Source organism: Coturnix japonica, chromosome 1, assembly GCF_001577835.2.
Source record: "Coturnix japonica isolate 7356 chromosome 1, Coturnix japonica 2.1, whole genome shotgun sequence".
In the NCBI taxonomy this organism is placed as follows: domain Eukaryota; kingdom Metazoa; phylum Chordata; class Aves; order Galliformes; family Phasianidae; genus Coturnix; species Coturnix japonica.
This window is the reverse complement of record NC_029516.1, coordinates 52,168,417-52,190,700: the sequence shown is the minus strand read 5'-3', so window position 1 is coordinate 52,190,700 and position 22,284 is coordinate 52,168,417. Positions and strand designations below refer to the sequence as shown.

Below are 22,284 nucleotides of genomic sequence, written 5' to 3'. Positions count from 1 at the left end.
AAGTCCTTGCTGGAGCTCTTCTACTGTGTCTTACTGCTCTTAATAGTATCCAGTTATCATGGATGCACCTCCTGATACTGCAAATGAATCTTCATTCCATTACGTAGGGATGCACAAATAACCTGTAGTCAAGAGGTTAGTGAACTCAAACCCTGCTTGGTGTTAAAAATGTTGATGGTCAACTGCCGGTGCTGGCAGTGCAGAAAGGATGGAACAGATTGACTTCTGAGTTTATCAGTTTTGATCCAGTCAAAACTGCTAATCAAATTACGCCATTTACTCAATTGTGTCAATGCAGTTCAAGCAAACCAAAAAAGAATCTAACTCAAATCAACTTTTGCCATAAAGGTAAGATTGAGAAGGATTAAGCAACGCAGAAGTCTTTACTGGAGAGCTGTACAGCCAAGTACATTTTCTTCCTTTTGTGAAGACTGTATCATTATGTCATTTGTTGTTACAAAGAGAGGCTGATATACAGAAGACAACACTATTCCAGTTAATAAGAAGAGTTAAATTGTGTAGATGAGTGCAAGCACATGAGAACTGCTTGGCTTGGAGTTTTGTGGTTGGGGGCTTCCAGAGCTCTGTAAGGCCTCACATCAGCAACGCAATGCACAACTTCCTCTAAATTGCTTTAAAATACCTCTTAAAAAAGCATTTGAAGTGCCAGAGTGTCTCCTGTGAATGTATCACTGACATCAGTTCTGAATTACAGTTGGTTAAAAGGCACCGTACCAAATAATTCACGCCTCCTTCAGTACATTCCCAATGACTTCTGACCGCTCACGTAAGATGGAAAGTGCTCGTGCTCGGAATGTTGCGATGAAAGAGGAACACGATATAAATAACCAGATGACTGGTGTGTGCCAGTGCCTTTTTAACCTGAAACTTCCCCATTTGTGTCACTACTCACTGCTGCTCCGCTGCCAAACTCACTGCACACAACAGTATGACCATCATTTTCAGGGCAAAGTCTGACAGTGCTGTTATTTTTTCTTTCAGATAACTGGGAGCGCAGTGCAGGGGATGGTTGATTTGGATTTAGGTTGTTTGCCGCTGGGCCTGCACTGCAACTACAACTACAAGTACAACTACAACTACAACTACAACTAACTACAACTACAACTAAACTACAACTACACCTACAACTACACTACAACTACAACTACAACTGCAACTAAACTACAACTGAACTACAACTACAACCACAACTACAACTACAACAACTACAACTACTACAACTACAACAACTACAACTACAACTACAACTAACTACAACTACAACAACTACTACTGAACTACAACACTACAAACTGCTAACTACTCAACTACAACCACAACTACAACTACTACAACTACAACCACAACTACAACTACTACAACTCAACCAACAACTACAACCAACTACAACTACACTACAACTATACTACAACAACTACATCTAAAACTACAAACTACACCTACAACAACTACAACTGCAACTAAACTACAACTCCAACTACAACAATTACAACTACAACTACAACAACTACAACTGAACTACCAACTACAACTACTACAAGTGCTACAACTACTACAACTACAACTACAACCACAACTACAACAACTACACTACAACTACAACTACACTACAACTACAACTAACTACAACTACAACTACAACAAACTACATCTAAAAATACAAACGCACCTACAACTACAACTGCAACTAACTACAACTGCAACTACAACTACATCTACAAACTACATTACAATAACAACTACAACTAAACTATTACACTACCAACTACACTACAACTACAAACTACAACTACAAACACACCTACACCCTACAACAACTGCAAACTAAACTACAACTACACTACAACTACAACAACTAACTACAACTACGCTACAACAACTACATCTTACATCTACAACTAACAACAACTACAACTACACTACAACAGCTACATCTATCAACTACAAACTACAAACTACAACTACAAAACTACAACTACACCTACAACTATCAACTTCACTACATACATACAACTACAAACTACAACTACACTACAACTGCAAACTACAACAACTACTACAACAACTAACTACAACTACACTACAACAACTACAACTACATCTACAACTACAACTACACCTACAACTACAAACTACAACTACAAATACACCTAAAACTACACTTACAACTACAACTACATCTACAACTACACCTAGAACTACAACACTTAAACTACAACTCCCACGAGGCTCTGCTCTCGGCGCGGGGCAGGACGGGCGCCGCGGTTCCCCGCCCAACGCCAGCCGGGTAGGGCTCGAGCGCGGTCGCGCGTGCGCGGCAGGAGGCGTTCCCGGCGGCTCCCCTCCCCCTCCGTGCTGTGTGTCGGTTTCGGGCGCCCGTCGCCATTTAGCGCGGAGACGGCCCCGAGGCGGCCGCTGCGCCTCCGCTCCCTCCTCCCCGCCGCGGCGCGGGGCGCCACCCGGACTCGCGCGGCCTCCGTTTTCGTTTCGCGGTGTGAGGCGCTCCCCGGTGAGGAGAGGCGGCGGGGGGCGGCAGCGGCAGCAGCAGGAGGAGGGTTTCCGGCTTCCCGCGAGGCGGCGGTCGGCGGCGGCCGCCGCTTCTGCTGCTGAGGGAGCGCGGCCCGGCCCGGCCTCGCGCGGGCGGCGGCTGCCTGGCGGGAGGGGGAGGCCGCGGGCGCCATGGGCGTCCCTGCGAGGCGGGGCTGAGCCCCGCGGCCCCTTTTCCCCTTTTCCCTGCCCTCGCGGCGGGCTGAGGGCGCCGGGCCCGTCCGCCGTGAGTGACTGAGCGCGGCGGCCGCTGCCTCCGCGGCCTGCCCCCGCTTCGCCGCCCCTTCCCCTCCCCGCGGGCTTTCGCTCCGGGGGCTTCTGGGGCCTGCCCCGGCCTTCTCTCGCCCTTCCTTCCTTCCCTCCCCTCCCCGCCCCGCCCGGCCCCGCGCCCCGGCTCTCTCGCGGTGCTCCATGTCGGCCCCGCTGCCCGTTGCCCCGCTGCAGGATGGATGCAGACGCTAAGCGGGGAGCCGCCCCGCTGGCCCAGCCTCCCCAGCAGCCGCCTCCCAGCTCCGCCGCCGGGAGCCCTTGGGACCCTCCTGTCTCGCAGCTGCGGCTTCGGCCGCGGCCGGGCGCGCTCCCCGCGCAGTGAGCGGCCTCTCCCCTCGCCTCCCCCAGCCCCTCCTCGCCCCAGCAGCGCTTCCCCGGGCCGCGATGTCGGGGGGAGCCGCGGACGGCACATCCCCGGCTCCCCGCTTCCTGGCTCCCCCGCCGCCGCCCCCCAAGAACGGTTCCAGCTCGGACAGCTCCGTCGGGGAGAAGCTGGGAGCAGCCGAGCACGCAGCCTCCGGGACCGGCGGAACGAGCGGTGGAGCGGGCAGCGGAGGCCGTAGCGAGGAGTACCGTCGCCGCCGCCACACCATGGACAAGGACAGCCGAGGGGCGGCAGCCACCGAGCACCGCTTCTTCCGCCGGAGCGTGATCTGCGACTCCAACGCGACGGCCTTGGAGCTGCCCAGCCTGCAGCCCGCCGCTCCTTCAGCACCCGTGTCGGGAGGCAGCGCTGCTCCCTTGGTCTCTCCTCCCGAGTGCATCCGCGCATCTTGCATCGCTGTCGGCGCCTCGCAAGCCCCCTCGCTGCTGCAGCAGCCCCCGCCGCCCGCCCCGCTCCCCCTGGAAGGACGCTCTGCCGAGGAGCCCCCTGCCACCAAGGATGCTGCTCCACTGCTGCCCAAAGAGGAGGAGGATGAGGCCACCACTCTGCCCCCCACCAGCACCGCTGGCAGCACGTCGACTGCCAGCCGAGAGTTTGAGGAGCGGAGGGCACAGCAGGAGGACATAGAGGAGCAGGAGACAAAGGCGGTGGGCATCTCCCCTGATGGCCGCTTCCTGAAGTTTGACATCGAGATTGGAAGAGGCTCTTTCAAAACTGTATATAAAGGACTGGATACTGATACCACTGTGGAAGTCGCCTGGTGCGAGCTACAGGTAAAGCAAATACAAATGAATTACCAGAGCGTGGCCAGGCTCAAGCTGCATGCTTGAGGGTGATTAAAAACCCCTTCCATTCAAGGTCTATGTAGACAGGGAACTGTGGACCTTACCTGGGTCACCCCCTTTGGAGAAAAGTGCAGCCTGGTGTCTGAATTATTATTATTATTTTTTTTCTTTTTATTTTAAGAGAATGTACTGCAGTTCTGTTTCTTGTACCATCTTGCATTTTACCACCAGAAGAAAGTAACTTGGAGGTATGTAGAAGTACTTGAATGCAGTTCAGATAGGCCAAGGGAGAAATTGTCATGAATTAATGGCAGCAGCTTTTCAAAATTTGTTTTTAGGTCCTTCTCTTAGAAAAATGTTAAAGTGCAATTTCACAGGTGCTTTGTATGTTTGTGGCATTGGGTTATTGCAGGCTTAGAATTTACTCTAAGTCATTTAGTGCATCATGCTGAGTTGTGCGAAGCTGTTTTTCATTTTAAGAGCTAGGGTTTTCTTGCTTGATACAGGTATAAGGATAAAATGAATCATATCCTTTATGAAGCTTTGAAAAGCCTCACGCTTAACCTTTGCAGATGACTGGTGGATAAAACTGAAGTGAGAACAGGGCCACAGTTCTCCCAAGCCTGATCTAATGATGGCAGAAACACCCTTAGTTCATGCGAGTCAGAGCTTGTATAACTGAGAGACAGGTTGCTGTGCAACAGCCTTAAAAGAAGTGGGAAGAGCTGGGGTACCAGGAGCAAGTATCTGGTGTAGTATTTGGCTTTCAAAGCCACAGTGTTAAATTAAAAAGATAGTGCTTACTTTTTAGTGTTGTTTCAGTACAGTCTACAGAGGGATTCGTATACTATGGCTTCATTATTCTGTGTGTTCTGATGCAATTTAGGGCAGACAAAAGAGCATTGGGTCAAAATCCCAGGAGCTTTGGAGGAGGATCAGAGGAGATAGCTCCCTGCAGTACTATAGGGAGACTTTGTTCTCTTCAAAAGCAATTTTGTATCTCATCCTTCAACAGTACCTTTGTAGATTATGTTATTGCCCTTGCTCCATGCTTAGCGGCTGTGGAAGTGAGCTTCCAGTTTTGAGACCCTTAAGCACGCGCTCTTCCTACACGCTGTTCTTCCTGTGGAAGAGTGTGAATTTTAAGTAGCGTTGGGCTCTGCTTAAGCTTTTCTTGTGCAGGTTGAACTGAGATTAATCCTCCAAGAAGATATGACTTCTATTTGAAATTTTAATCTTTGTAATTTTGGAGTTCGTTTACGTTAACCTCTGAAATCTGTTTTAATCTTTACAGTGTTTTTACTGATCAGAAACTAACGACAGCTTGGCATCAGTCACTTCCCGATAACATCACCTCTGTTGAACACTCTTAGTCATCTTCCATACTATGTGAACAAATGGTCCAAAGAAGCACCTTCTTTGAAGCAATGTAATAAAAAAGCTCATTTATGAAGAGCACGTTGCTGAGCTTTCAGTTGTTTGAGGAATTTCATGAGTGGTTTCTAAAATGACAGTGAAACTGCAAATATCAGTTGGGGGGAAATATTGGATGTTCTTCTTGAGGGCTATGGGTACTGTAGGCAAGTGAAATTATTTGAAAGGCTGTAGCTTTCCTCTCATAAGCAGAGTGCATACAAAGTGATGCTTTTAAAACATAGTTTTTGTAGCTTTTAGAAGTATTTCTTGAAGGAGCTGCTCTGTATGGTGAAGGGTGTTAAGATAAGGTCTTGTTTTATTGAGTCTAGAAATAAAAGGAGGAACCTGGGAGCTGTTGGTTTGGTGGCTACATGCTCTTCTTTATCTAGGAAAACATAGATGTTGACAGGACAATGAAATTCTTTGTGCATGTTTTCTGTCAATGCCTGAATTCACAAAATGGTCAAAATTAAAGAGTCATCTTGGTTTTCTTGTTTGATGTGTGTTGAAGATTCACCATCTTCAAAGCACCCTTATTTTATGGAATCGTGAGTCAATTTCTTCCATGTTATGTTATAGCAACCCTAACTAACTTGTACTATTTTTAATTGCCTTGACATGTCATTTTACTGCTAAAAGCACTTCTTTTCTTTATACCTCTGCTTATGCTAGCAAGTGTAGACATCCAAGATGTCCTATCTCTCAAGAGCCTTCTCCACTACCACTGTAGTGCTGCCAGAATGAGCCCATGCAGGTTCAATTGTTCATCTCTGCAATCTTCCAGAGTTGATGAGGATGTATCGCAACTCATTGGAATTTCTTTTGGACTTTGCTAGCATGTTTTCAGCGCTTCAGTTTCTTTAAAGTTCTGCTTGGAAGAAAGGAGCGTGCTGGCTGCTTTCGGTTCATTTGAATTAGTGTTGAAATGCTGAGCAGGAATTGTATGGATCGAAGACATTGTGGAGGAATGTGTAATAGTTGCATTGGCCATCATTGTAAAGTCACTCTGCCAGAGACCATCTGATTTTGATGTCCTCTGTAGAGGTAAAATCTGGGAATATCAATTCCTTCTCAAAAGGAGTGTGGCTGCTATTTTATCAAGTACAGCTCGGGTTCCCACACTACTGACTTCCTTGGAGCATATTATACTGTATCCTTAAGAAAGCTTTCCAGCAGCAGTGTAATTCCTTACACTTGAAGTACTGAATTGTAGTGGAAACAGGAGAAAGACATGACGTTCTATGGTTAACTTACTGCTGTGAGAACCTCCAGGTCCTGGAGAGGTCCTGGCCCAGTCTTAATTTTTCTTAATCTGAAGATGATGGAAAGGTCTGATTAGAAGGAATTGAGTATTTTAAGGTTGCTGATAGATGCCTAACAAAAGTCTGAGGAGGGAATGGTTAATAGGCAATCCTAGCTTAACTCACTCCTACAAACAGGTTACAAACTGTAACTGAACCTAGCTTAAATATTGTATGCAGGTATTTAAATGTGAACTAGCTGCCCTTCTGGGAGCATGGGGGAGATGGGAAGAGCTCAGCAGCAACTGCTTAGGGCCGCTACTCAGCTTCACTTACTGCAAGGATGTTGTTCAATGTTAACCTTGTAATTGTTTGATTCCCATTGTGTAGGTTCATCTTGGCTCTAGTTATTCTGAGTCAAGTGTGCCTCCTACTGTTGCCATAAGCGCATCTCTTAAATGTAGTGAAGTAGTAGTTAGGGTTACTGCTTTAATGGTATTGAAGTAGATAGAAGTTAGCAAAAGTGGTTTCTGCTGCTGTTTGCTATTGTAGTTTAAGTCGTCTCTTCCTGTGTAACCATGTCACTGTTGAGACTTTTTAAGTTACGTTGGAGTGGTGAGTCTTTTGTCACCTCTTTGTACAGCTCAGGTAATGTTATGGCAAAAAATGTGATGTCCCTTCCTGTTAGGCCTCTTACACCTGATAGATGAAGTTAGTGCCAAAGGTAGTAAGCGTGGATTATGAAAGCCAAGTGTTGGTGACTATGTGTCACCCTCTGAGTCCTTGTTTCAGCTTGAGTCACTTTTAAACAAGGTGCTTGTTAACCTGTGGTCTACAGAACAATACAGGCTGGCGCGGTCTACACAAAACTTTGTGTGGAATTATTGCTGTGGGTTCTGTTGCTCAAATAAGTGACTTCTGAAATGTGGAAGGGAAGGTTGAGCTGTTTTGAGCTGTGTATTTGTTGAGGATTTGGAGGCCTACCTTCATTTGGGTAGCATCCTTTTTTTAAAGGAAGAATGATTTAGAAACTGTAGCTAGAACGATATTTACATTAGCTGAAAGCACTTTGCTGGTAAACCACAAGCATGGGGGAACTGTGTACCACATGCCTAGTATGTGCTGTATCAGTCCTTCACCTTCTATTTCCTTTCCAGAAAGGACAGGGCAGTCAGTTGTCAGTTACAGTTCATGAACGCATGTGGCTGATGTGTCACTGCCTTTCTTACTCTACCATCAGCACAGTGCTGGTTTTATTACTGTGTACAGTGCGGGAGCTGATGAGGGAGGAGGAGGCTGGGTGCTGTCTCCCAAGCAAGACAGAAGTTAAGCAGTGAGTTTAAAAGGAAACTGTTCAAGAGCAATCTGTGCTAGTTACTACTTGGAAGGGGGGCTGAATTGGACTTGGTTACCTCGAGTTATGACTCCTGTAGGTAATCCAGGGAAGGTTACATAATGCACTTGTTGTAGCCTGTAAGTGATGCATCAGGTATAGCATATGAGATGCTGTGGCTTACCAATGGATTTTTCCGTAGGCAGTAGCTATGAAAAACAGTTGAAAGCAAACAATAGGCGAATATCAGCTATGACATTCTGTAGTGCAGTAAAATGATAATGCATCTGGTCATCAGTGGTTTTTTTTTATTACAGGAAGTAGTGATGAGCTGAATAGTATTTCCATGGGTCAGATTTCTAATTTTTTTACTGTAACAGTCTGTAAAAGTTATCTGAGCAACTTTATGAGGTTTTTAGTTGGGAGGTGCATCTTCACCTTTATTGACACTTCAGTTTTAATTCTACCTGTCTGATACCTTAGCTGAAGCTTGGTTTAATACTGAGCTTTAGTTGCACAGACAACAGTGAGATATGGCTTCTGTGCTGCGGAGGGTACGCTGTGCTGCAGGCACACCATCATCATCAGCCTACTGAAGCCAAAGTACAATTCTTGTAAAATCTCTCAGCTTTCTAGACTAGCTGAGCTGGGAATGTTTCAGAAGTTGCTTGTTCAACTCTGACAACCAAAAAAGGTCTTGTATCACATAGCTGTGGCATCCTGTAGTCTTTTTTTTTTTTTTTTTTTTAAAGCTGTTTGCATTTTGCTTGCTGAGAGACCTGGCTGCCGAGATACTGGCGCTGATGTGCCATCTTATATCTGCATTAAAACAAAATGGAAAACCAGATGAAAACTTATGTGCAGCGAGAGGAAGCTGAGGGGTATGGACCTAGAATTTGTGTGACTGTTAACATGCTACTGGAAAACCATTACATCCTGCTGGTTCGGGGTGATGAACAGTCACATCTTGGAATAAATATACACTCTTAACAGTTATAACTATGCTCTAATTCTGCATATTTTTTAAGGCTGTTGTAGTTTTAGATCAAAATTGAATCTAATTCATTGTGAGGATACCCGCTGTCTACCTTGTAGCGTTTAAAATAATGGCCTGTGAGCATAACTGTGTTATTACAACTGCTGCGATGTCACTGTGTGTCTCCATCTTATTACTTGTGGTAGATTCATGGTTATAGCAAATCCTCATAAATGAAGGTATGTGACAGTGTCTGTTATTGGGTCTTTATTGGCTTTGTCTGTTCTCAGAGTCCAAAATACTGAAGACTGAAAGGTGTAAATCCACAAATGCCTGACACCATCAGATCACACTGGACTTGTTTAAGTGTACTCATATAGGGAGCCTGATATTTTTGGAGTCAAGTTTAAACTTACTTTCAGTTGCTTTTTGATGTGGCACAAAACAGTTACTGGTACTTACTGGCTTCAGGTCTCAGATCTGAAAACTCCTTTGGCTGAAGAGCAAAACGTAGCCATATTCTTGAGTGTTTGTGCTGTAATTGATACAATTGACAACTTGATAAATGACATGGGAAGGGAGCCGGACTAATTACCTGCCGAAGTATAAACAATGGTCTGATTCCTTCAGACTTTTACAAAGGTGACCCTGAAGGAGAGAAGGGAGCTTTGAAGTACGTTCTGGAGCTTCAGCTGTTAGAAGACCTCTGCTTGGGAAAACAATCTTACCTCAAAGGGATGTCAGCTCCAGGGATGGCTGTGGTTCAATTTATAGCTGGCTGATTGCAAGACAATATATATAATTGGATAAGTACATTTTGAAAATGCAGCGTTTTCTTATGGAAATAAATATGTTAGTTCAGGTGGGTTTGAGAACTGAAGAATCAAATCTCTTAAATGAGATTTGTTTTGGGCTTTTGTGGCTTAAAATAAAAACTCTTAGCTCTGTAACTAAAATCTGGTGGGCAAATGGGAAAATATCCTTCTTTGGAAGGGAACCTGATAAAAGTCTCTGGAGACATCCTGTGCAGGCCCTTAGAGAGCTGTCTACTAGAGCAATGCGTATGACAGCAAGAGATGGGTGGTTGCCTGTATGGATGCAGTGCGTGGTGTGGTGTAGTTTCAGTGCCTTTTGGTTAGGAACTTCCCTCAGGGCCATGCTGTCCTCTTCCTTATTTGTGTGTGTGTGTGTGTGTGTGTGTGTGTTGTTTTATTTCATGCCAGCAGCCTGTTAATCAGCACAGTTTCAACCGTCACCCAGGTTCTCCATACAGTGTGTGACAGTCTGTGCTAAGCAGTGGCAGCCTTGGCGCTTCCTGTCATGAATGTCTTCAGAAACTTTCACTTCCTGTCAAGTCCAGCAGCCTCTTTTAGAGATTGCAGACTGCATCTCCCGGCTCATGGTTGGATTGTATGAAAAGCTTAGTACTTTTCCGTGCCAGCCTTCAGGTTCACGTTTTCAAGCTTGTCTTGAGAGCTGTGAACTTCTGAATAATGGAAATGCAGGCATAATGGCTGTAATGTTTGGGCTTTAAGAGAAATACTAAATGCCATGCAAGTTTGCAGCTGGGCATAAGACTTTGTCTTGGCAGAGTGTGTGTTTTGTAATAGCAGATGGTACCAAGTTACTATTTTTGACTCTTCAACTTTAAATATTGATTCCATGGTTTTAGCTTGATCATGTGCCCATACAATGACTGCAAGAACATTCTCCTGGTGTACTTGGAGCACAGTTCCTATTCTAAATTGCAGGAATTATAGTTTGGGGGGGGGGGCGACACAGTTGAGGGCTTTTGTCTAAACTGAGACATCTACAGGTCTTCAAATATGCTGTTAAAATTCTTGTCCTGACCAGTGGCACCCAGCTTTTCCTATGGCCCTTTGAAGCATTGTTGTGGAGGCTCTCTGTAGTCCCCAGGACTTCAAGCTCCTTTTGAGATAACTTCAACTCTGTACTGAGCTTAAACAACGTTGGACTGTTTATGGATGATATTCTACAGATATCCTTCTTCCTACTTTCTATCCAACTTCCTCCGTGCATATAGAAATTGTTGAAGGTTTGCTAACTTAGAACCTGCATTTTTTAATGTATGGGGTTTTTTTTGTCTCCTCAGTATTCCCTTTGGGAGTGCTGGAGTAGGTGAAGAGGTGACTAGGGTTGAATAGGCATCAGGCAATAAAGCACTTGAGGTCATCTTTGAAAAACGGAACTTGTTTGCTTCTGGTTTATGGCTTTAACCTGCGGATTACTCCTTAACTCCTATTTATGAAGGGTAAATGTTGTGTTAATAATGTTCTGTGCTGTGTGATGCTATCCTTTAAACCTGAAAGGAGATTCTTGCAGCAAGATAACTACAGGTACTGCTAGATATATATTTTTTTCTGATAAACTGGAGTAGGATGGGATGTGATACAGTGACCGGAAGAACTCGGATTCAATTCTCGAATGCACTCCTGAACTTATGTCACTCATCACCTCACTGTGATGTGCACTGTATGTATTCAGATAATTCCAAAGCGCTTCCAACAGTACTGTGTTTTACTTTGACTGAATCTCAGGCAACTTAATACGTACCTTCTGGTAAAGGATGTTTTAACTAGCTAAAAAATATATTTGTCTTGGTATTTACTTTTGTCTTCCAGGAGCTGTTTAAGTATTAATGTCCACCTAAAGCAATAAGCTCTCATCACAAGCATAATGTATCATAAATCACTCAGACAGAGTGACTTACCAACTTTTGATTTATCATCTTAGGCTTAAATAGAAACTTCAGGCCTGCTACCTCCATTTTTATTCACAGCTTAGAAATCTTGCAAAATGTTTGTACATGCTCGGTGTCCACCTATGCTACGGACAAAATATCTTTGAGCTGTTATGTGATAAGTCAATGACTCCGGGCATAGTTCTTTATGCGGATCTGTGTATTTTAATGTAGGGAAGCCATTTATTTTGTGCTCGGTGTAACCAAGAATGTGGTACTGAAACCATCTTATCTATTGGTAGTAGTCTGGGCAGGAGTTCTTTTTGATAGATCTGTTTTCTGGATGAGATGGTTATGGTGGTTTTTGTCTTCTCATTTCTGCAGTGATCGGCAGGATTTCCCCTAGTATCTCGCTGGTAAGATTAAAACAAAGGGGAAGGCTTTGGGGATGTGGATGCTGTGTTTTGAGCCATATTCCAGAACAGTTTGCATCTTGTTACCTCTTGTTAATAAGCTTCATGGATAGATACTTCTGTATGGCTAGCTAGTGCACCACTTATTTGGCTTTTAGGACAACAGAAGGTGTTGAAAACAAGCTTTATTAGACTCTTTGTATGAGGTTGAGGCTTAGTCCTTCCTGTTGAGCTATTCTGGATCATTTATTTCACCTGAATGGTTTCAACCGTTCCTGACTTTGTGGTGTCAGTGAGGGCAGTGAGTTCTGATGGCAGATTTGAGGCTACTGAGAGAAAGTAAGGAACCACAAATGCAAGAGTGATTGAAGTAATTGAGGGTAGTTGGAAAGGAAAAAAGAATAGGAATATTGATCTCTGATTTGGGTAAGTTTGAAAGAGCTATGTAGGAGCTCTTGGCTAAACTGAAGGTAGCACAAAGTGATGCTAGTAATTAGGTACATTTTAACTGGTTTTGGCTATTTGATACAGTCTTGTGATGATTCAAGTCTGTCCAGCTGGTGATGTTACCCAGTTTTCTTGGATATTTTCCTCTCCTCGAGTGCCCACGTGACCTTTTTCTGCTTTACTGACTTTCGCTGGCAAGTTTGTGACCCCAATATAAATGTATTTTGACTGCTATGGAAACAGCTTCTATCCTGGCAAAGATTAATGACACACAAACAATAGCCCACAAATATTTCTATTAAAAGCTTCAGCAGTCCAGGCTGATTATCTGAAGGATCTGCAAATCTGTGTGCACTTATGTAATGTGCATCTGTTAATGGCAATTTCTGAACCGTTAGCAGGTTTTGCTGAAACGTTGCAAAATGTTATCACGTCTGCTTTTAAAATCTGCTCCTTTATCTTCCTCTTACGGATACTTTCCAACATTAAGCTATTCTTGATTTCAATCTGTCTTTATTCAGCTGCTTACACTATACTTTCATTCAGGAAATACAAGTGGTGTATTTCAAGTTGTGTGTCAAAAGCAGGCAAGGTGATAACTTGATCTTCCAGTTATGCTCTAACTGCTTTGGACTCAAAGCCTTTGAGTTAAAGCAAAATTATGGTAGGGAAGACTAAGCTAGAATTTGAGTTCTTGGAAAGCAGTCTATTTTAAGAAGTCTTAGAATTAGAAATATTGTCTGAAAGGATAGAATTATTTTGGTAATATCTGTGGATGTAGACCAGTGGAAGCTGTATGTAGGATGTTCTTTGAGGGCATAGTCTTTATTTGCGTTTTCCCTGGTTTGGGGCCTAGTGAGTTGTTACATTTGCCAGGAACAGCAGGCTGAAAATAGAGAAACTGCAGCAATGTGTGATACAGGAAGACTTAAAGTTCACTGTGCGCATGGTTTGTCTGTGGTTTCCGTACTTCCTTTGCATGCAGCTTGAGCTTCTTGACTGCAGATAGGCAGAATGCATTTCAGATTGTCTGCAAATGGGGACGAACTACAGCAACCAAAAACCTTCCACATAGCTCTTGAATTTGATTTTTGTTGCCTGTTGATGGCAACTGTGAATCAGTACAGGTAATGGTGTGATTTCTCATGCTCATTAAAAAAGCCACAACCTATCTAAGAGGTTCTGTGTTTAAATTGGGGATCACAGAGAAAGGGGGGGGGAAAGAAAGTGAAGAGACTCTGAGTTACTGCTGGAGGCTTAAATGATGCAGTACATCAAGAGGCTGCATGTATACCCAAAGATCTGCCTATAAATAAATATCTTTAATAGTCAGTTATTCCTCTAGGAAAACATTTTCCTGTGTTCTTTAGTTTTTGTAGATTACGTGTTTGGATCTTCTAAATTTTAGGTTGCCGATGGACCAGTAAAAAAGAACATGTAGGAATTGTGGTAGCCCTTTCTTATATGAATGCCAACACAAGTGATAGCAGTAGTTGTCTCAGAAAGGTGAAGCGAAGAAATGGCCCAGTTCTGTGAAGAAAATTCAAGCAGCTTTTGATTACAGTGGAGTAAATGGAGAACATTTGCCTGATTCCACTGTGTAAGAGCAGCAAGCTGTACTTTGAATGCCACCAAAATATCTCCAAATTATTCTTGTGATAGCCTCCATTATTTACTCCTTTATTACGCTATTACAAGTTGTGGGTTTGTATACCAATCTGTTCAAGGGAAGGTTTGCTTCACTAGACTTCTGTAGTGGTTTGACCTCTGTCAGAAAACAGTTGTGGCTTCTAATGTGGCAGCTTTTAAGACAGTTCTGAATTTGGAAATTAGGCTTGCATTCTGTGATTTTTATTCCTGTATCACATCCAAAAGCATATGTTGCTCAACATCTGATCCTTAACCCTTAGCTTTTTGCAACAACCCACATGGTTTGGGGAAACTTACACAATTTGAAAGGGTGCAACTACTCTATGTAAAATCATTGATAATTACTAGGTAATGGCACAACTGATACGCATGTTAGCAAGAGCGTGGGTGAGTGCAGTTAGAAACTGCAGACTGTGAGTGTAGTGATGTTTTAAGTATGTTTTGTCACTTTGGGAGTATGAAATCTGAGGAAGTTGGCACTGGAATTTAGAATGGAAAGAATGAGTTAGTTGATGATATACAGAAGTATTTTCCATTTGACTTTTCTTCTTATCTTCTCTGGCAATAATATGCACGGAAATGGCTTCTTTTTTTTCTTGTTCCTGTGTGTAGCAATGGTAATTGTTCTTGCTGCTTACCTGTTCAGGAAGTATTCTTATTCCCTTCTCCTACCTCTCCACCCTCCAAACAACACTGTATCAGTCATTGCCGTTGACACTTTAGCTCTGTTTCCTAGCTTCAGCCTTCCTGCATTGTCCAGTGATTCCTGGATAAGCCATCTGGCAAAACATGGATTTTTTTTATTTTTTTTTTTTATTTCCTTTGCACTCTGGGATAAAGTAGATTTTCTACCTGCCTATGTTTGGGCTACTACATATATATTTTACTTTATACTATATGTAAAGAATGATGAACAGAATTGAATCCTGCGCCTAAATTTTGACTACTAGAGTTGCCTTCTTCCAAATGTAGACCTATCCAGCTGGTAAATCAATCTCATCCATGGAAATGTGCTTACAGTTCTCTTGGGCATTTGCCTTCCACTCTTGCCTTCTCCCTTCTCAAGCCAAATCTCTTTCCAGGAAGGGGGGAAAAAAAAAAGACCATGAACTGGATTGAGCTTCAGCTGGATGGCGTGTCTTATTTCGGATACACTTTCTGCTCCTTCTCAGATGACCAAAACATAAGCGACAGCTGAGTTGTCTGTTTGTGTCGTGGGTCAAGGGCAGTCCAGCTCAGCAGTTTCCCTTTCCTCTTTCCCAAGTTTTGTTTGGAAGTGGCAGTTCTATATAGTCATCCTTCTGTCATGAAGACCAGGTGGAAATACGTCAGTTGTTATATGTATAAATACTCAGTCCAACAGCTGTGAGTTTATCAGGAGTCATGGAGCTCGCAAGTTGGTGACCAAATTGTAAGCTTAGAGGTCTGTAAGCATTACTCCAACTCAAAATAAATCAAGCCTTACTGTGAATCTCATATGAACAATCTTTGCACTAGGCTCACTGAAAGGAGAAATGGAGTTGAACCATCTAAGTGAATTTCTCTTTCAGGAAGAGTTGAAAACTTTTTCTAGAGTATTACACGAGTCCTGGTATAGTAATTATTTCAGCCACTAACGCTGAGTTTTGCTGGTGCAGTTCCTGAAGTAGTTAAAAGAATTTTTCTGAAATGAAGCATCTCCTTCCCTTTCATACTGTTGTTAGTTTGAAACATTTATCTGGCCTCTGGTCCTGTGCTCTTGTCCGTTATCCTCAGGTTGTGATTCAATCTGGATGTCCAGCAAAAAACTGAGGTACCTGATGTGGTCCCAGCTAACAATGAATCAAGTGTAACAAGATTCGTAATAAATCTCGTGGATGCCGATAATTAAGGGAGGTTAACTTGACTTTGCAGATTGTAAAGAGTTTTTACTGCCATCCATGTGTGAATGAACCTTGATTTATTTCAGTAATATTGAGAAAGGGGAGATGGAAGTCTGCCAATGGCCATTGGCTATGTGGTTGCAAAATGCAATGTGTTGCATGGGCTACTGAGCATAATGTGAAACAAAGTGCCATGGAAAAAAAAAAACCCAACAACTTGAGTGCTGAGTACATGGCTGAAAAAAGCACTTTAATGGGAGAATAGGCTTGGTCATTAACTTAAAATAGCTTCTCTGTAGCACATTTCTGTAAATATCATAGCTCTCGACTAGTGAAGACAGCAGTGTATATGAATGAAACAATTAGAAATAGAACAAAATCATGCAGTAACTATGATAATAGCAAGAAACGTGGAAATCAACTGTTTATTAGTTGAACTACTTGTTGCTCAAGCCTTCAGAGGAATTACGGATTGCTTTAAAAAGCTTTCAGTTTCAAAGAGATACTTAAGGAATTCTGAAATGGAACAATAAATATTGGTGACCCTGCTGTTAGCTCTTAGTTTTTTGCAGCCCTCAGAAACAGACAAACACAACAACAAAAGACAACAACACTCCAAGACAACCCCAACCAGACAAAGCCAATCCAAAATGTTGTTTAGTTGAGTTGATTTGTCTGCATGGTTCTCTCTTGCATTAAAATAATGCACTGCCCAGGGAGGTGGTGGAGTCATTGACCATGGGAGTGTTCAAGAAATGTTTGGATGCTGTGTTGAGGGATATGATTTAGCTGGGACGTATTGGTAATGGTTGTACTAGATGATCTTGTAGGTCTTTTTCAACCTTGATGATTCTGTGATTAGTGCTGTGTTTTCAGGAGCAGTTTTCTGGTGGCTTGTGGAACTTGATAATGCAATGTCTGTGTGATAGGAGCTCTTGCAGCCAGTAGGAAACAGACTTCCAGCTCTTAAGTTTAGGTGATCTAACAGAGCGTGGAAGGCCTAAGCTGTTCTACACTCCTTTAATGAGAGTTTTTGGTCTTTGAACTGGAAATGTTCATCAGTGAGAACTTGTGTTGAATCTGCGTGGCTGGTGTGGCTGATGGGAACAGTGTGTTTTTTGCTGTCACATTGATAGTGTTTCTGGACATACTAAAAGGTGGTTATACTTAGTGTGCAACTTCCACTGAGCTTCATAATTATGAATGGACTTTAGTTCACACTGTTTTCTGCTTTTGTATGAACCGATAAGTTGCCTGGGATAAGTCATTCTGATAAATGTCCATTTTTTTTCAGCACTGTATGATCTTTTGCTTTGGTATCAAAGAACAAGAAGTCCTTTGACTCAAACCTCATCTGAGCAGCCATCTTCTAGCTTAGCGCCAGGTTTACAGTTTAAGCATCTGGGAACCATCAATGCATGCTATGGAGATAGCAAGGATAGCTGTTGGCCTGTCTGGCTTTTGAACAGAGGCTGCAGAAGAGAAATAGTTTGGGGGAGTTCTTTAGATGGAGTGACATGAGGAGACTGTACATACTTGTGTAGCCCCTCTGGGTGTTGCTGGCAGGAGTCCCACCACAACCATTCAGTGTTTGAATATTCAGAGCAAGACTTGGTGACAATTCTTAGATAATTAGTAAGCTATGTGTAATTGAAACTGTATTACCAACCATCAGCTTGCATAGAGTGCAAATCAATACTGATTTTGCTTCTTCTAAACATACGAAAGCCTGTTTAATTGTATTTATGATGGGCTGGTTTCCTCCAGTAAAGCCTGTGATGTTAGTCTAGGGACCACACGTATCTCATTCCATATGAGCCCTACCCTTGTCAGTCATTGGAAGTATCCTTGAAATATTGTTTTTCTAATGCTGTAAAACCATTTGGTTTTAACCCAGGCTGTAATGAAATGAAAAGTGTCTCTGTGCGAGAGCCCAGAACTGAGAAACCAGTTGCATATACTTGCTGTAATATGTTGTTAGTGCAGTGCGTGTGATGCATGTGCTTAATGTGAATGTCAATCAGGCCTTTTTTCCTTTAGCAGCATGAATGCAGCTCACTCATCCAGTGTTAGAAGCTGCTTCTTGAACTCCTTGGTTACTGCACTTTTTGGACTGCAAAAAGCAGTCAAGCAGATTTGAGAAGTGAGCTGTGTAGCATAAATGCTTGTAACTTTCGTGGAGTTTGGATTTGAAATGGTCTGTAACTTTTGCAAGCTGACTTTGGAAGAAACATGTTACTAATGCTTTATATTTATGTAATGGTCATTAGCTGTTCAGTTTTTATTACCAGCTCATGTGGGAATGATACATTAGGTAGCACCACTTCAGTAAGATCACGATTCCAGTTGCCCAGCTGTGTACCTTGGCCACTTGGGCTGTGAGTTTTCAAGCTGAGTGTCTAGTTTCAAGCTTAGTTATTTTAAGAAGCTTCAGACAAGGTGGTGCAAATACTGATCTGTTACATCCATTTCTTTCTTAAGTTTTGCTAGTTCAGAATGGTTGAACAGAGACCTAAAAGCAATGATGAAACATTTGATTTGCCTTTGTGCTGAGACTTGAACCACTGTCTTTCTTCAAACCCTGAAGCATTGATCTGTGTCTCCCAGTAGGGAGTACATGTTAGTGTCCATATGATGCCTTCCGGAAGAGTTTCACTTAGACAATGCAAAGTGATATTGTAAAAGAGTTATTTTTGTGTAGCGTGTGTAAGTCAAGCTCTCAGTATGGGAAATGCAGTATGGAAGGCTGTAGGATATAATTCAGTTTGTGTGTTTGTATTGCAGATGTTTAAGCTATTAAAGTTTGATATCCTCAGAAAAGGCGTTCTCCATTAGTACGTAAGTTTCTCTGAGGAATAAGGACTGAAGTTCTCAAGCAGAAAATCTTTTAAGGAACAGAAGCCTCCATTTCTGCAGAAGCAGCAGTCTTTGCAGCTATTAACCGTAGTGTTTAAACCATAAAGACCAGGCTTTGGTTCTGGTGTGTTGTAGAAGGTCTCATGCAGACATCTGTGAAAAGATACTGCTCGAGTAGCTTTAATTATAGCAAATTCAAATCTTGCCAAGTCATTTTCTTACTAGTTTAAAAGCAGATGCTCAAAATCCATCTGCTTTCCCACAAGAATGATGTTATCGGATAAGCCAGAATATATTTTTAAAGTAAATTTGGTGAATAGAATCTTTATCCTTTTCAGTCAAATGTATTTGTAAAATTAGGAAGTTTCCATGTTTGGAGCTGAGCCTTTTAAATACCTTTTGGATCTTTCATGTTAAACTGAAATAGACGATTCGGGCGTGAATTGAAATAGGGCTGCTAGCAAGCAGTGCTTCAGTGTGAGCTGCAGGTCTGTAGAGATGTTCTGATTTCTCTGCAGTGATAGATATTGTGATTGCATGGAGGAAAAACAGGGCAGAAAATGTATGTAAATGAGACAAGTGCAAGAAATCTAAACAGTCTGTCTAAACATAGGTATAATCAGAGTAGAACTTGACTGCTTTTAGCTTTGTTGTAGTGTTTAGAATCTAGCACACTGTAGGGAAATTCCTTTTTAATTAGCTCAGAGTCAGGTCTGTGCTGTGTCTAATGCTGTTTGACTCTTGGGAAGTGGATTCTGAAAGGTGCTTTGAGAGGAAGGGTTGGCAGGAGCCTGTGGTAGGGAAACAGTAGTTATCCCTTGAATTAGCTGGAAAGTGGTGCCTTCCATCTCTTACATAATTCTTGGTGTTTGCAGGCATGGTCTCTTCTGCTTTCTTCAGGTTCCATCCTTTCCTTACAATACCATCTTGTTCCACTGTTTTAGGTAAGAACATGAATTTTGGAGAAAAGCCTTTTGTTTTTACAAAGCTAATAGCTGCCAGTAAGTTTCTTGGGAAGTCCTTATTTAGGTACGTGTTGTGAAATCAGCTGAGATAAGAAGGGTCCGTTGTGGCACAAATGTCAGTTTCTAGCTTACAGCTTTATGTGTATGTGACAAACGCTGAAATGGAGTCGCTTGGACTGAGTCAGCAATTCAGTATGTTGAAAGTGTGCAGGCAGTCTCAGTTTGGTTTGCGTTACTGCATGTTGATTTGCTCTGCAGATGGAGATCCGAACCGATTGGTTGTGCAGACCTTCAGCTGAAGATGCGGGTGGACTGGGTCTGTCTGAGAAAGCATGCTTGGAAATGGCAAATTGTGAGAAAATGTTAGATTCAACACGTGTTGGAAGCATAGGAAAGATTAAAATAGCATCAAAAAGCGAGCAGCCTCTGCAGCCAAAGTGCTCAGGGCGAGAGCAAGCAGGGGTGGAACTGCAGTTCTTTGTTTGCAATGCAGTCTGGATTTTATTACTTGCAAAGAGAAATCACAAGGGGCAGTGTCTGTTTCTGGTGGACAGATATGTTGTGACTAATTTGGAAGAAGCCTGCTCATTAATTGTTCAGCCTGCTAACAGCTCTAAAGGTAGGACTGTGACTCTTGAGGCTGTGATTAATCTGCCCAGCTGCTTATTGGGCAGCCTCTTGGTTTTGTTCCTCTTTCACAATTGCCAGCCCTTAAGTATTGATACTGGTGCAGTTACCATAATCTTAGAGTTGTAAAACTTGCTACTGTGTACTCCAGTATTTTTATTGAGATCTATTTCCAGTGTTAGAGGAGCTGCAGCAGCAGGTGCTTATGCTGGGCCCTTGTGTTTTGTTAATCAGAGAAAACTAGAAATAAAGTACTTATTGTTCCTATATTCTCCTTGTGTAAGATCTCAGTATTGTGGCCCAAGCTAAGAAAAAGATGCTCAAACGACCTCCTGCTCTGTTGGAAGAAATGGGTAGCACAGATTCTGTGGAGCAATGTGGTACTCTCCCCCCTTAGTTGTGGTTGCTGATAGGGTTGTTCCTAGTTGTTCCCTGAGGGAGCAGCCACTGGTGGCAGCTAGTTCCCTGCTTTTTCTGGGGCTGTTCATAAGCAAGTTTAAGGACATGGAAATGCAAAGAGGACTTCTTTCCTGATTAGAAACCAACTATATAATGCCACTTCCACCTTTTGGTCCCCCTAGCAGAAGTGGTCTGAGAACTGGATTCCCAAGGGATTGTTTCCTGCAGCTGGCCGTTGGAAGTACACAGATCTCAGTTTAGGTCAGAACTGTCCTGTGGAAACCATATGCATTGAAGTGATATCTTGAGGAATAAGAACAAAACATTATCTGACACTGCTCCAGAAAGAATCCATGAGGTTCTCCTTGGCATCTCTAGGTGTTAAGTGTGGTGGTGTAATAGGGTGCAGAATGTAATTTAAAGGGAAATATGGGATGCCTCAGATCCTCTTGCCCTCTTACCACCTGTGCTATTACCACTGAAGCAGTGGATGCTGTACTGGAGCACTTGTGCAGCTTTTCTGACAAACCACTTTGATTTGATTTCCTGGGTCTGTGTCTTATGTGCAGGTCTGCTGAATGCAGGGATGTCTTTCTGACAGAACCGTGGCTAAAAATGTTTTCAGATAACTTTTTGGCTAAGGAACCTATTTCAGTGTTAAAAGTGGTTAACAGTTAATTTTGGTGCATGATGCACGGAACATGAACTATCTGAATATCTTCTATTTCACTGTATCTATCTGAATCCTAGAGGAGCACAGAGAGAGGTCTAACAAGGGATGATCTCTCATGGAGGTTTCTAGCAGTTATGTAAGGGTTTTCGGTTGTCTGCCAGTACTTGGCCTACGCTTCATGTGTCATAACTGGTAGTCATCCACAATTCCGTGAAGTAAATGAAGGATGCTTTTTGGATGTGTTTGCAGAAGCAGCAGTGCAACTGGAAGAGCTGTAATTAGGCTGCATATGCAGTATATATACTCCTATATTTATATCATCTTGAAGCTAACCTGTATTATACACTAATGTGAGTTAGTTTTACAAGTGGAAGAACATGAATATTTGAACCAGTTTGTTTGTTACCTGTAGTTATCATGCTGGAATTTTTGTAAGCTAACTCACCAATGGCACAGGAGAATTAAGTTTGCATTTATCTCTGTCTTTTCTGGTTTTGAAAGTTGCTGATAAATCCTGGGAGCCATCTTTACACTTCTGCATGATTTCCAAGCAGAACCACTTACTAGTGCAACTTGTCTGTGTCCACTCCTCTGTATGTTGTCCAGTGGTTTTATGAAACGTCTTAGAATTCTTCATCCTAAAATATTTCTGGTTCTGGAAATAGACTTGTCTGTATCACAACCAGTGAAGAGTTCATCCCAATGTTCTAGGCATGT

At 42.7% G+C, this 22,284-nt stretch overlaps 1 protein-coding gene across 14 annotated transcripts in view; it reads left to right on the top strand.

Annotated features, from left to right (window-relative positions):
* The first annotated feature begins 2,361 nt into the window (after positions 1 to 2,361).
* Positions 2,362 to 22,284, top strand: part of WNK1 (WNK lysine deficient protein kinase 1) — a 96,459-nt gene continuing 76,536 nt past the window's right edge. For 7 of the 14 annotated variants that reach the window (XM_015865429.2, XM_032445333.1, XM_015865419.2 and 4 more), the window contains exon 1: positions 2,364 to 3,996. In XM_015865429.2, the coding sequence (XP_015720915.1) occupies positions 3,223 to 3,996 (774 nt within the window). In that variant the 5' untranslated portion in view covers positions 2,364 to 3,222. Of the gene's footprint in view, positions 3,997 to 22,284 lie in introns of all 14 variants that reach the window. The other 7 variants (XM_015865446.2, XM_015865455.2, XM_015865416.2 and 4 more) reach the window with 4 other exon arrangements.